Source organism: Bubalus kerabau, chromosome 11, assembly GCF_029407905.1.
Source record: "Bubalus kerabau isolate K-KA32 ecotype Philippines breed swamp buffalo chromosome 11, PCC_UOA_SB_1v2, whole genome shotgun sequence".
NCBI classification, from domain to species: domain Eukaryota; kingdom Metazoa; phylum Chordata; class Mammalia; order Artiodactyla; family Bovidae; genus Bubalus; species Bubalus kerabau.
In genome coordinates, this window is record NC_073634.1 from 89,290,404 (window position 1) to 89,305,469 (window position 15,066).

A 15,066-nucleotide genomic window follows, 5' to 3' on the forward strand; every position below is an offset into this window, starting at 1 on the left:
TTAATGAGCTTTATGTTTGTATATATGTAGACATTTCAGTCTTGTTAAAGAAGGATAATGCGATGACAATTATTGCCATAAATGTGGTAACTTTTAACAACTTTTAATATTTACCAGTATTGATATTGCAGTGAATTTGTGAATGAATTGAATTCTGAGAATTAGAAATTCTCAAAATAATTGTGTACACTTTATGTGAACACAGTAAGCTTTTTAATTTGGAATTATCAGAGTCTGGGCTATTTTCCTAATTAAAAACTTACCTATAGTTATCAAATCTACAGTATGTAATTAATGTTTTTCAAAGAAATACGCTACCAGAATTCATTATGAAGACCAACCTTGTATAACTTTATAGCAGCTTTCTGCCATGATTTAGAGTGTACTCCAGGGTTGCTTGGGTCATCACAGTTTCAGCTGTCATCTAACTTGCTACACAACAGACTCAGAAACAGCATTGCTTAAATACTGCTTTTTGGTAGTCTTACATGTGTTAAGCCATAGAGTTTTCATCCTTCAACGTAAAGTTTATGTGTCTTAGACTTTTAACAACAGCATTTAAAAACTGATAGATTTAGCTGAAAACTAAACCCAGTCTTTGAAATACAAATTTGTTTAACAGTATGGTAATTATTTTAAAATGTTGTTTATAAATATGGTGATTGATGTTATGGTGATCTTTTTATTGTAGATGAGAAAATTGTGAAAAAGATTAGAGGTTTGCAGATGAAGGCAGAAGACTACGATGTTGTAAAAGTTATCGGAAGAGGTGCTTTTGGTGAAGTCCAGTTGGTAAGAATTTGTTTTGTTCTTTTTATTATTTGTTTTGATGACATGATTTTGTGAAACATTTGTCAATGGCCCTAGAGTGAATCTTATTTTTGTGTCCAACCATGCCAGAAAATTGGTTTTATGAGTTTCATCATTTCATCTCTTAAGTGCATCAGTATCTTCATCTATGAAAGGAGATGCTGTTGCTGCTGCTGCTGCTAAGTCGCTTCAGTCGTGTCCAACTCTGTGTGACCCCATGGACTGCAGCCTACCAGGCTTCTCCATCCATGGGATTCTCCAGGCAAGAACACTGGAGTGGGTTGCCATTTCCTTCTCCATGAAAGGAGATAATTATACTCTAAACACCAGCTATTTTACAGCTCTAAAACACTGGGATTTAGAATAAGGCCAAGTTGGCTTCACACATGATCTGCTTAGCAGTTAATATTCTTTCAAAACTACTGTGTTTTTATTATGTTCAGATTCGTAATATCTCTGCCTAATTAACTGACATTTAATAAAAAAAAACCCAACAAAGGCATTTTAATATTTGAAAGAAAATGTAAAATTTGCCTTTGCAGGGCAAAATGATAGCACTTAGAAATACTTATAAATGTTTGCAGACATTTCAGACATTTTATTTATATTATTATATGAGGAACAGTAATATAATATTTTCTTTTTTCATCACCTGAATATGGAACTTCTCTTCTCTTTTTCTTATAGTTAAACTATAAGAGTCAAATTCTTTTTTTAACTTAACAGTGCTTTATTCTCCTTAATGGAGCACCAAGAAAAACTGTGTGCTAGCATAGGTTTCTCTAGGAATAAGTCATGACAGAGTAACCTCTGTCTTTTTCTTTTATTCCTTGTCTCTTTGAGAGGCTTATTGAATTTGTAGATCACAATAGTGCAATAGGTGTAGTATATATCTGTAAGATATTTGAAAAGTCTGACATACTTGTGAATATGTGGAGAAGTATCAATGAATAAGCATATGGATAGAGAGCTTTAAAACTAAGTTAATAACTGTTGAAGGCATGAATGGTTCCTTGGACACAGATCCCCAAGGACAGTTTTTAGAATTCTTTCCTGTCCTATTAAACATTTTATTAATGACTTATATTGAGGCAGTAGTGACAGGTTGAATAACTTTGTAGATGAGTTAAAACTGGAGTATGAGGATGATTTTAGAAGATGAGCCAAACCCCAGAAATCATCAACTGGGGAGATACTTAGCCAAATAGAATAAATGAAACTTAACCAGAATAATTACCTGTACTTGGATATGAAGAATTCAAGGAATAGATTGCTAAACAGTATATCGAAGAATGATTATTCTTGAATGTAAACAAGGCAAAAACCATTGGTGATATGTCTACCCAAAAATAGTAAAGTTTGGACTTCTTTAATAAATTTCTAAGATAATACAGATCGGTTTTCTCTAATTTGAGGTGATTGGGCCATACCTGAATATTTAATTCACTCTAGGTGGCCTGTTGCCTTGTTTTAAAAGACATGTTGATGGAGAGTATCAAGGAACAAATAATGCTCAGGGACTTGAAATAATGCCACCTAGGGTATTATTGAAGGAATTGAGTCGTTGATTTGGAGTAGATTTTAGGAATGGGCTGCCTTGGAAAGTAAAGAGGTTTTGTTTTTGTTCTTAGTGGCAGTGCTGAAGCTTCAGCTAGCAGAATGCTCTAGTGGGTAGGGTAGAAGATTGAGTTACATGACAGTTCATATGAAAGTTTCTAGAAGAGAGGGAAATTATAAAGTAGTTGAATCTTAGCTCTACCATGGCCTAACTCAAAAGACCATGAGTACAGGCAGATTTCTCAATCACTCTGAATTCCAGTCTGTAGAATGCTGATAGTAATACCTGTGTCATGGAGGTCATTATAGGAAAACTAAGTGAATTTAAAAAGTAAGCCTGATTGTAGTATTCTCTGAGTGTTAACCATTGTCATTATTTGCTATTTGATATAGAAGTCATACCACATGTATTTGAAATAGGCACATTGTTTCTTCATGCTATATGATTATGGAAGAGACCCTAGAATTTGACGTTGTATTTTTGGAGAGAAATATGACAGACCTTGACTTGTCATGTTTTTGTGACAGGGTGGTCATTGTTCTGTGTTAGATTAACGTGATCATTAAAATTTAATATGTTAAAGAAGTCTTCTATTTTTCTTGTTAATTTCCATCCTATATTTCAATTGGCCACAAAATATGCAGAAACAAAGTTAAATTTTTTAAAAAATGAAAATTATTTTAATATTCCATTAATCTGATGACCTGACCTGAGAGCTTGTACATGTTTGTTTTGGATTTAGTTCTTGGTTGTTACCTTAAGCAGGGACTCTTCAAAAGAAGGGTGAGAATAAAAAGGAAAAGTCCAGGTGCTTTCCCCATTGCCTTTTGAAGTTGATTTGTATGTTGTAATAAATTAGGCAGATGTGTAGGGATGTTCCATATTTGGCATATTTTTATGATTATGTTTTTCAGTCATCTGAAGAAAGTTTTACAGTAGTGGGTGCAACTGTGTCTTCCCTTGTGAAATGCTTTTTCTGGTCAAGTTAAAAATACATTATCACAGAGGACGTACCATTCAGTTTCTACAAAAATTCTCATTGTAAAAGTAACTCTGGTATGTTACAGCAGCTATTCCATAGCGTAAGAGCTAGAGTCAGGCTGCTTAAAGTTGAATTCTGACTCTTTCACTGACTAGCTGTGACGTCAGACAAATTACTTAATCTCTCCATGCCTTAAATTTCTAATCTGTTAATGAAGATAACAATAGCATCTATGCCACATGGGATTACATGCAAGTAGTAAATGTGACAGTATATATAAAGCATTTGGGACAGTTCCTGGATTATAGTAAATACTTCGTAAACATTAGCAGTTAATTATCAGATAAATAATGGCACATTTATCTGTATCTATCAATGAAATATTTAATCAGGATCTGTTATGTTCCAGGAGCTGTGCTAGCCTCTAAAGATGTAATAGAATAACGGCTCAATCATGTCCAACTACTTGCAACCCCATGGACTGGGTCCTCTGTCTATGGAATTTTCCAGGCAAGAATACTGGAGTGGGTAGCCATTCCCTTCTCCAGGGCATCTTCCTGACCCAGGGATCGAACCCATGTCTCTCACACTGCATGCAGATTCTTCATGGTCTGAGCCACCAGGGAAGCCCCCTTGCCATCTGAACCACCAGCGAAACCCCAAGGATACAGTAAGATAGCCTCTTGCAAAGAGTTGGAAGCGACTGAAATGACTTAGAGCGCACGTGCACACGTGCACACACACACACACGCACACACACACAAAATCTTGCTGAGAGTGGTAGTTTTGTGCAAGAGATGAAGAATTTTACTTTAAACAGGTAAAATATTTTTAGATTATGATAAATGCTATGAAGGAAAAGATCTGTATGCTATGAAAGAGAATAATGGCGGAATGTGCCTTATTCACATTGGGAGGTTGGGAATGCCCTTGCTGTGAGAAAGTGACAATAAGTTAAAGGGGTTGGCCATGTGAAGAAGTATGGATGGAATGGAAGTCAAAATACAGAGGGAGTACTTGTGAAAGTGGCATAAATCAGGAAAGTGACAAGTCATTTAACTTATTTGGGTGTAGATTTCCTCATCAGAAGAGGCATTTTTTTGTGGGTTGAAAAGTTCTATAATCCCAGGAAGGCAGAATTTATCTTGTTGTCTTATGGTTTTTTTTCCCCTATCTACCTAGATGGACATTTAACTTCTGTTTTTATATCATGAAAAGTTGGTAACAATAAATGATTTTAATGTATAAAATCCTTATTGTTTTTGGATTCTATTCTTTTGGAATATTTTATTGCATCTAACTTTTATGGAACATAATATGATTCAGTATAGTATATTGATTAAGAGCATGGACTCTGGAGTGAGACTTCTCAACTACCCACCCTCTTTGTGACTCTGTATTCTCAGTTGTAAAAAGAAGATAATAATAGTTCATTATTTATAGAGTGCTATGAGTGTTAAATGAGCTAATACATGGAAAAGATCTAGAATAGTGTCTGACACATAGTAAATAGGTAATAGATTTGTAGGATAAAATTGGAGCCTTCCTGGAAAGCAGTTAAGTTCCTTTTAAAGACTCCTATACTCATTTCTTTTTAAAAATTTGTTTATTTTTGGCTGTTCTGGGTCTTTGTTGCTCTGTGGCCTTTTCTCTAGTTGTGGTGAGCAGGAGCTACTTTCTAGGGGCAGTCCTCTGGCTTCTCATTTTGGTGGCTTCTTTTATTGTGGAGCATGGGCTCTAGGGCTTGATTCCCAGGCTCTAGAGAGCACAGGCTCAGTAGTTGCAGTGCACGGGCTTAGGTGCTCTGTCATGTGAAATCTTTCCCGGATCAGGGATCAAACCCATGTCTTCTGCATTGGCAGGCAGATTCTTTACCACTGAACCATCAGGGAAGCCCTACTCATTTCACATATTGGCTTAACAAAGCATGTTTTTATAATTAAGATAGTTTAATGTTCACTTTTAATAGATATTTTTGCAGAAAGTACTCTGGTACTGTGGAAAAAAGAGTCAAGGTCATCCACTTTTGTTTCAATTCTATGGTACATAGGATTCCTGTCATCAGAGCTTTCATTTCTTTTATCTTTGAGTGGCACTAATAATAGGACTTTTATAAGATTTTTTTGTGAGTACTAAATTATATTATACATATGTGGTACTTATCATGGACCTGGCACATTGTAGATATCCAGTAAATATCAGCTGTTGTCATTATTGTGACTTCTCCATTAAGATGTATCACAGACATCTAAAACGCGAATTAGAGTGCTTGATTCCTTCTGTAACTTTGCTCTTCCTCACCAAATCTGTTCCTTCTCTTACTTTCCCATCTTAATAAATAAATGGCTTTAACATCAACCCAGTTGATGCTCAAACCCCAAAATTGGGGTCATTATTGATTTCTCTTCCCCTTATTTCTTATATTTAATTTTCCAGTAAGTCCTGCTCATAATATTTCTCTAGTCTCTCCACTTTTGGGGAATATTCACCTTTCTCCAAGATACTTTGTCAAGTATTAGGGCCTGCTTTGTTCCTGCTTTGTTTTTTACTTCTGCTAATAGTTTCACTGTTGTACTATTGATTTTGGATTGGGAAGTGCTGATGGAGAAAATACCAAGACTATGCTTATTAAATCTTCTGCAAATTCATGCCACCTAAGCTCAGCTGAACCCTTGTGACTCTTTGGCAGACTGTTTTCCCCATATTTCATATCGTTGTATTTTCACATACCACTCTCTCCCCCAACTTGGGTATAATAGAATCAACTGTAGGGCTTTTCTGACATACATGTTTTGCTTCATTCTGTTTTCTTTATTTCCCCATTTCTCCATGATGAGATATATGAAAAATAGGAAGTATAGATCTGTCTAATATGAACTGATACTAAATTGATCCTTCTAAAATGTATTCATTGTACATATCTTGGTATTATATGACTCCCTTATCTACTGAATGAAGCAGGAAGTGTTCATCCTGGCTATTTAGGCTCTCTTTGAAGGCATCAATTAATCTTTTATACTCTTATTTTCCATTATGCTGTTCACTCTGTACACTCAAGGCTGATATAAGATGAGGATTTTTTAAAAAAAATCTCCTACTGACTTGCTTTTAATTTAAATGATTTTAAACTAAACTTTTAATGTGGAACCAACCAGAAAGAAAGAGCATATGGGAAATTATTCTCTAATACTTGACAGATTTTTTAGTCCTCTTTGGGAATAAAACAGTCTCCTCTCTAGTTGTAAGGTTATTTCTGATTTGTTAAAATTATCTCCCTCCTTCCATCTACAATGGAAACCTCAGCGGCACAGAATAACTATTCCAGATCTGTCAAATAGATGCATTGAGTCTTACTGTAAAAATAATCTAAGTTTTACATTAGAAATCAATTTTAAAGCCTCAAATGGGAAATTTTGGTTAGAATGATTTTCAAAAGTTTTTGTCCATAAGTGTTCTAGGACCTCAAGGTCTATTTTAGGATTTTTCCAAGCATGTCTCTAGCTACACTTAAGAATGCTTCATCTACTTAAAGTTTTAAAAAAAACTATATATTAGCTATGGAAAACATAAATATAAGAAAATAAAAATCTCTCAGAATTCCATCAGCCGAAATAAAACTGTTAACTGTTTTGACCCTTGTTATCTTATTTTTTAATTTTTTTTTTCTCTATTTATATAGAGTCATTGCACTCATCCACTTTTAAAATTAGAAACAAGGAATATAGTATTCTTTTCACTAACAAATAGAAACTGGAAGAAAAGCGACATTTTTGTCCTTTAGGTAACCATAGATTAGTGACATAGGGGAGACATGTAAAGCTTCATAATAGAATGAACTGAGTTCCATTTGGCTATGGTGGAATTAGTTAACATTTTTGTGGACTATGTTCTGTGTGCTAAGTGTTTATATTCATTATCTTATTTTATCTTTGCAACAATTCTGTGAGATTCTTAAGTAGATGAATTCACCGAACTTTAGAGAGGTTAAGTGAGTTGGCCACATCGTTCATAAATAGCTGGGAGTTTTGCCCAGGTTTGTTGACATCTGTGTCCATGCTTTTAAGCAGTATTCTCTGTACAGTGTGATAATGAATCACCAGTGTATCTGACTGTTTATCCATCCATATGGAATAAAGGAGAAAGCTAGAGAACAAAGGGGAATGTACAGAGTTGCTAAGGGAGATTATAATAGAATCATTCAGAAGGAGATATCCTCACAAGGAAGGTCAGTGGAAACCAGCTTTCCTAAAATAACAATGCTTTATTGTAGTACTTTGTAATACTAGTACCAGTGTATTTTAAGGTATGAGGCAGACATTTGGCATGAATACAACTATAGCCGCTTAATGTTTGTCCTGTAGATCAAGTCAAAGTCTACAAGCCAGTGGTTTCTGTCTCATGTGCTATGAGCCTGTAAAGTGTCCTAAAGTGTCCTTAGATGAAATTCAGGCCTCATTAACTAGTGTCTAACCAAGTTTTCTTTATTTACTAAAAGTTTTATAGATCTTATATAGCTATAATTTTGTTAAATTTATTGAATTGGATAATTCCAACATTGTGCTAACCACTTGGAAGCCTCACAAATGAAAGTTTGTATTCTGTTCTTAAAGGAACTTATGAAGTAGACATATACATGACTAATGATATTAGATTATTGGAGTGGGTAGTATTTCCCTTCTCCAGGAGATCTTCCCAACCCAGGGATCGAACCCAGGTCTCTCTCATTGCAGGCACATTCTTTACCAGCTGAGCCACAAAGGAAGCCCAACAATACTGGAGTGGGTAGCCTATCCCTTCTCCAGGAGACCTTCCCGACCCAGGAATCAAACCAGGGTCTCCTGCATTGCAGATGGATTCTTTACCAACTGAAACCAACTGAACTATCACAGAAGCCTCATATAGCTATAATTTTGTTGAATTGGATAATTCAACATTGTGCTAACCACTTGGCAGCCTCACAAATGAAAGTCTGTATTCTGTTCTTAAAGGAACTTATGAAACAGACATATATACTACTAATTATGATATTAGATTATCATAAGCATTTTGGAAGCATGGAAAGGGAAACAGTTTTGCATAATCACCAAGAGTGAAGTCAACAAGTATTTTTCACATGTTCAGAAAATCATCTTATGCCTGTGTTCTTGTTTATTTGAATGAATGGCTCCTTCTTCTAGGTTTTTTTTGTTTGTTTAATTAATTCATATATAAAAGATTAAGCATAAATAAATGTTTAACTATTTCCTAGTAGCTAACAAATATCTTTTAGTTTCTGTTCATTGTTGTTGTTCAGTCACTCAGTTGTGTCCGACTCTTTGTGACTCGATGGATTGCAGCACTTCAGATTCCCTGTCCTTCACAATCTCTGCCCAAACTCATACCCATTGAGTCGATGATGCCATTCAACCATCTTATCCTCTGCCCTCTTCTCCTCCTGCCCTCAATCTTTCCCAGCATCAGGTCTTTTCCAGTGAGTCGGCTCTTCGCATCAGGTGGCCAAAGTATTGGAGCTTCAGCTTCCTTATCACTCCTTCCAGTGAATATTCAAGGTTGATTTCCTTTAAGATTGACTGGTTTGATCTCCTTGCTGTCCAAAGGACTCTCAAGAGTCTTCTCCAGCACCACAGTTCAAAAGCATCAGTTCTTTGGTGCTCAGCCTTCATTATGGTTCAACTCGCACATCCATACATGACTACTGGAGAAACCATAGCTTGGACTAGATGGACCTTTGTTGGCAAGATGATGTCTCTGCTTTATAATATGCTGTCTAGGTTTGTCATAGCTTTTCTTCTAAGGGGCAAGTGTCTTTTAATTTCATGACTGGAGTCACTGTCTGTAGTGATTTTGGAACCCGAGAAAATAAAGTCTGTCCCTATTTCCATTTTTTCCCCATCTATTTGTCATGAAGTGATGGGACTCGATGCCATGATCTTAGTTTTCTGAATGTTGAGTTTTAAGCCAACTTTTTCACTCTCCTCTTTCATCTTCATCCAGAGGCTCTTTAGTTCCTCTTTGCTTTCTGCCATTAGGGTGGTGTCATCTGTATATCTAAGGTTATTGATATTTTTCCCGGCCATCTTGATTCCACCTTGTGCTTCATCCAGCCCAGCATTTCTCATGATGCACTCTGCATATAATTTAAATAAGCAGGGTGACTGTATATAACCTTGACATACTCCTTTCTCAATTTGGAACCAATCTATTGTTCCATGTCCTGTTGTTGTTGCTTCTTGACCTGCATTCAAGTTTCTCTGGATGCAGGTAAGGTGGTCTGGTATTCTCATCTCTAAGAATTTTCTAGTTTGTTGTGATCCACAAGTCAAAGGTTTTAGTGTAGTCAGTGAAGCAGATGTTTTTCTGGAATTATCTTGCTTTTTTTATGATCCAGTGGATGCTGGCAGTTTTATCTTTGGTTCCTCTTCCTTTTCTAAATCCAGCTTGTACATCTGGAAGTTCTTGGTTCATGTGCTGTTGAAGCCTGCTTAAAGGATTTTGAGCATTACCTTGGTAGCTTGTGAAGTGAGCATAATTGTGTAGTAGTTTGAACATTCTTTGGCATTCCTGTTCTTTATAGCATGATTCTTAAAACTCTTGTCGTGGTCTGGATCAGGCATAAATAATATTAGGGTATAAATTAATTGGTTATTACTGTTATATGATTGCTTTCTCTAATGAAGTTAAGCAACATTCAAAATCTAATTTGCTCTTAGAATAAGTGAACGTTTGAAGAATGGCATAAGTACAGAAGAGAGAGTACCTTAGCTGTCTCTTTTTAGTAACATAAACTAAAAAAAAGGAACTTTTATTAAAAGCTTTGCTAGCAATGAGCATTTGCTTTGCTATAATTTGCTAAGTAAAAATCTTGTCTGTCTTCTGGGGAAGGGAATGGACTAGGATCGTTCATTCCCTAATCCCACACTCTCGCAATCATGTTTTCGTATTGCTTTTCCATGTATTTATTTCCATCATTCTGTAAAAGGCATAGCACCATACAAATAGAAGGAATTGTTATTTCAGGTTAATAGTTTGGCATAGAAAACGGATATAATCTATGACCCTCATCATAATTCATTTGGCCCTTTGCCTATAGGATTCTTTTCATGTAAACTTATGTCAAAATACTTTAAGAGTGATATAACCCATTGATATAAAAACCTTTGTAATTATAATATGATTGAGCAGTTTTTATCCTGGGCTGTATTTTCTTTCAATCCATATTGGTTTTATTTATTTGTTGTATGAAGTACTGAAAAGGGGTGTTAAAATTTCCAGCTGAAATTAGGATTTGCCTGCTTCTTTCTTTAGTTCTGTCAATTTTTGCTTCATGAAGTTTTAAGCTCATTTATTAGATGCAAGCGTATTTAGAATTTTTACTGTCTTCCTGATGAATTATACTTCTTTTTTTCTGAATTATCTTCTTTATCTCTTGACCTTGTTGTGTTTTGTCTATTATTAATATTGTTCTACTTTCTTATCCTTGCTGTTTGCATGGTTTATCCTTTTCTTTTTATTTTTAACGTGTTTGATGTTATATTTAAAATATATAAGGTTATGTTTTGCTTTTTAATTAATTCTGGAAGCCAACTATGCTCACCACTTTACCCCCAATGCTGCTTTTTAATTAATTGATAATTTCTGCCTATGAATTGTATGTTTAGCCCATTTATATTTGCACATACTTGAGACTTTAAAATTGTCTCATAGGCCCCTAAGTCTGTATACATTTTCATTTATTCATTTTTCTCTTTATTCTTCAGATTGATTTGTGTTTAGGTTCACTGAACGTTCTTCTTTTTTAAAAAATTTACCTATTTTTAATTGGAGGACAGTTGCTTTATCATATTGTTGGTTCCTGCCATACATCAACATGAATCAGCCAAAGGCTATCCCTTCCCTCTTGAACCTCCCTCACATACTGAATATCCTTTTATCTCCAGTCTCTGTTAAGCCCATCCAAAGAATTTTCCATTTTAGTTATTGTTCAGTTATAGAATTTCCAATTGGTTCTTTTTTTTTTTTTTAATAGTTTCCACTTTTCTGTTGGTTTTTCCTTCTGTTCTTTCATTGAAACTATTTTTTCCTCTTTTGCTTTAGCATACTTTCTTTTAGGCTTTTGAGCAAATTTGAAAGAGATATTTAATGTGTTTGTTAGATAAATCCAGTGTCTTTTGGGGCTGTTTTCTGTTGACTGCTTTTTTCTTGATGATGAGTCATGTTTTTCTTTTTGCCTTTCAGGTAATTTTTAAATTATGTACTGGTCCTTTTAGATATATGATAGAGACTCTGGATTTTATTTTTCTTTGACAAGTGTTGGTTTTCATTTTAATAAGCTGTCCAGTTACTTGTTGATAACCTTTTAACTTTGGAGCCTTAGTTTTTTACTTTGTAAATGTAGATGTGTTTAAAGACCAAGTTGTTCCCAAGTCCTTTTAAGTACTGTACCTCCAAACTCTACTCCCTTTTTGATCTTTTAGGGTTTGGTATTATAAAACTTTGTTAGGTGGTGCTAGAGTAGGCCTTGCTTTAGAGCATGGTTCTTTCTCCTAAGATGTCTTGTCTGGATGCCCAGGAAATATCAGGGTTTCTTCACTCTTTTTTTTTGGCTAGAAATTGAATGTCTCTGTAATACTGTTTAACATCTGGTGTCCCTGTTTTGTTATCAGCTGCATAGCAGTTGCTTTCTGGTATACCATTGGTATTTCCTCTTTGAATAATCCCTACCTTTGTTGAGCTTATATTCTAATATGGGACTCAGACAATACAAGGAAGCAAAAATTGCAAATTATGATGTCTTCTTAAAAGAAAACAAATTGAGTTCTCGGGTAGAGAACAATGAGGTTATTTCCACCACATCTGTAGTTACTTCCTTCACTGAGTCTTGAACTCCTCAAAGTCAGCAGTGAGGGTTGGAATTAACTTCGTCTGAACTCCTGATAGTGTTGATATTTTGACTTCTTCCCATGAATCACAAATGTTCTTCATGGCATCTAGAGTGGTGAATGCTTTCCAGGTTTTTAGTTGACTTTGCCTGGATCCATCAGCTAAATCACTATCTATGGCAGCTATAGCCTTACAAAATGTTTTTCTTTAATAGTAAGACTTGAAAGTTGAAATAACTCTTTGATCCATGGGCTGCAGAATGGATGTTGTGTTATCAGGAATGAAAATAACATTAGTATCATTGTACATCTCCATCAGAGCTCTCTGGTGACCAGGTACATTGTTAATGAACAGTAATAATTTGAAAGGAATCTTTTTCTTTGAGCATAGATCTCACCAGTGGGCTTAAAATATTCAGTAAACCATGTTGTCAACAGATATTCTGACATCTAGATTTTGTTGTTCCATTTTTAGAGCACCATCAGTAGATTTGGCATAATTCTTATAGGCTCTGGAATTTTTGGAATGGTTATCTCAGCTAGATCCTTTGGATAACTTGCAGCAGCTCCTACATTAGCACTTGCTGTGTCACCCTGCTCTTTGATACTGTGAGGAAAGTTCATGGGCAGCCAGTTTCTGCTATCTTCCGACATCTCTTCTATAGCTTCCTTATCTCTCTCAGCCTTCACAGAACTGAAGACAGTTAGAGCCTTGCTCTGGATTAGGCTCTGGTTTAGGGGAATGTTGTGCTGGTTTGATCTTTTATTCAGACCACCAAAACTTCATCCATATCAACAATAAGGCTGTTTTGCTTTCTTATCATTTATGTGTTCACTGGAGTAGCACTTGTAATTTCCTTCAAGAACTTTTTCTTTGCATTTACAACTTGGTTCACTGGTGCAGGAGGCCTAGCTTTCAACCTGCCCCAGCTTTCATCATGCCTATCTTACTGAGCCTAATCCTTTCTAGCTTGTGCTTGAAAATGAGAGATGCACAACCCTTCCCTTCATCTGAGCACCCACAGGCCACTGTAGTATTATTAATTGGCTTACTTTCAATATTGTTGTGTCTCAGAGAATAAGGAGGCCCAACGTGAGGGAAAGAGGGGAATAGTAGGTCAGTGAAACAGTCTGAGCACACACAGCATTTAAGTTTACTGTCTTATATGAGAGCATGGTTTGTGGCACCCCAGAACAACTGCTGATCCCAGATCACTGCAACAAATACAATACAATGAGAAAGTCTGAAATATTGTGAGAATTACCAAAATATGACACACAGACATGAACTGAGCAATGCTATTGGAAAAATGGCCCCAGCAGATTTGCTCAACACAGTGTTGCCACAAACCTTCAGTCTGTAAAAAAAGTGATGTAATACATACAAAGTACAGTAAATCAAAGTGCAGTAAAACAAGGTATTCCTGCAAAAACTGTCAGACCAGAGTGGTATCAGTGGAGATAGTTAGAAATGGTTGGTTTCTGAGACTGTTTGAAGGTAGGACTGATGTGATTTGCTGATGAGCTTTATGAGCTGTATGAGAAAAAGAGGAGCCAGAGGTTTTTAGCCAGAGCAGTTAGGAGAATGAATATGCCATTTACTGAAATAGAAACTATGGGAGGAATAAATTGAGGGGTGAAGATGTGGAGTTCGGTTTTGGACATCCTATTAGGTAATTCAAATGTAAATGTTAGCAGTTAACTATTTATTATTGATTATCTAATAGAAGTCAGTTATTATAAACATTCATTAAATATTTATTGGTTCTGTGGTAGAGTTTGCTATGTTATATTCTAGGATTAAAATGATGGTCAAAAATAGATGTTGTCCTTGCCCTTATGGAATTAGCAGTCTAATGAAAAAGGTAAGAACTGATCAAATAACCATATTATTGGTGGTTCTCCCCCTTTAAAAAAAAAAAAAAATAACCTTTTAAATAAGATACCTATAAAAGAAGTAAGGATGACTTAAGAAAATCACAAATAACCCTTGGTATCTAAATTTATTAGCTTCTTATGTTCAAATCGTGATGGATACATGTACATATCTTACAATTTTTTCATTTAACAATGTTTTATTCTTTAAATTGGTTAGCTTAATATGAAGGAATGAAGCTTAATGAATTCTGTTTTATTTAGATGAAATGAGGTAGTTTTATAGTGAGTTTAGCATTTAAAGGTATATTTCATGAAAAATTTAGGCTGTTGGGAATTTTCTCCTCTCATTAAAAATGCTGTGTTTTTCCATTTTGTTAGCTAAGGGTCATTTTTTGTTGTTGTTGTTAACTAAATCTTGAAGAATAATAGCATTATAGTATGATCTATTGTTCACCATTTTCTCATAAAATTAAAGTATTAATTCTTGTGTTAAAAATCAACAGGTTCGTCATAAGGCATCACAGAAAGTTTATGCTATGAAGCTTCTTAGTAAGTTTGAAATGATAAAAAGATCAGATTCTGCTTTTTTCTGGGAGGAAAGAGATATTATGGCCTTTGCCAACAGTCCCTGGGTGGTTCAGGTAAGCAGACGAACTTTTTATATGTTTATTTCCCTTTTTTATAAGTGCTTATAAGTTAGAATTGATTTTGCATTCTGAAAGTCCTATATCTCATTCACATGACAGTGTAGTTATTTTTAATAAGATCTGATTCATTACACTTGTTTAATCTTCTACAGCAGTATGTCATTTACACATGATAGATATGACGTAAATTGTACAGAAACAAGTATTACTTGCAACTTTGTCTTTTTAAATTCCTTTTTAAAGAATTGAGTTACCAGTATGCCATTGTCCCCCACTTACTCTTTCTCATGATTTGTATGATTGTATGATAAG

The 15,066-nt window shown here is 35.1% G+C and overlaps 1 protein-coding gene across 8 annotated transcripts in view; it reads left to right on the top strand.

Moving 5' to 3' along the window:
* ROCK2 (Rho associated coiled-coil containing protein kinase 2) overlaps nt 1–15,066 on the top strand; it is a 132,878-nt gene that overhangs the window by 49,212 nt on the left and 68,600 nt on the right. For 7 of the 8 annotated variants that reach the window (XR_008700553.1, XM_055540919.1, XM_055540917.1 and 4 more), the window contains 2 exons: nt 692–792; nt 14,611–14,748. Coding sequence is in view for 7 of the 8 variants with exons in the window: in XM_055540919.1 (XP_055396894.1) it covers nt 692–792; nt 14,611–14,748 (239 nt within the window). In the remaining variant the exon portion in view is untranslated. Of the gene's footprint in view, nt 1–691; nt 793–11,386; nt 14,095–14,610; nt 14,749–15,066 lie in introns of those variants that run through there. The other variant, XM_055540923.1, reaches the window with a different exon arrangement.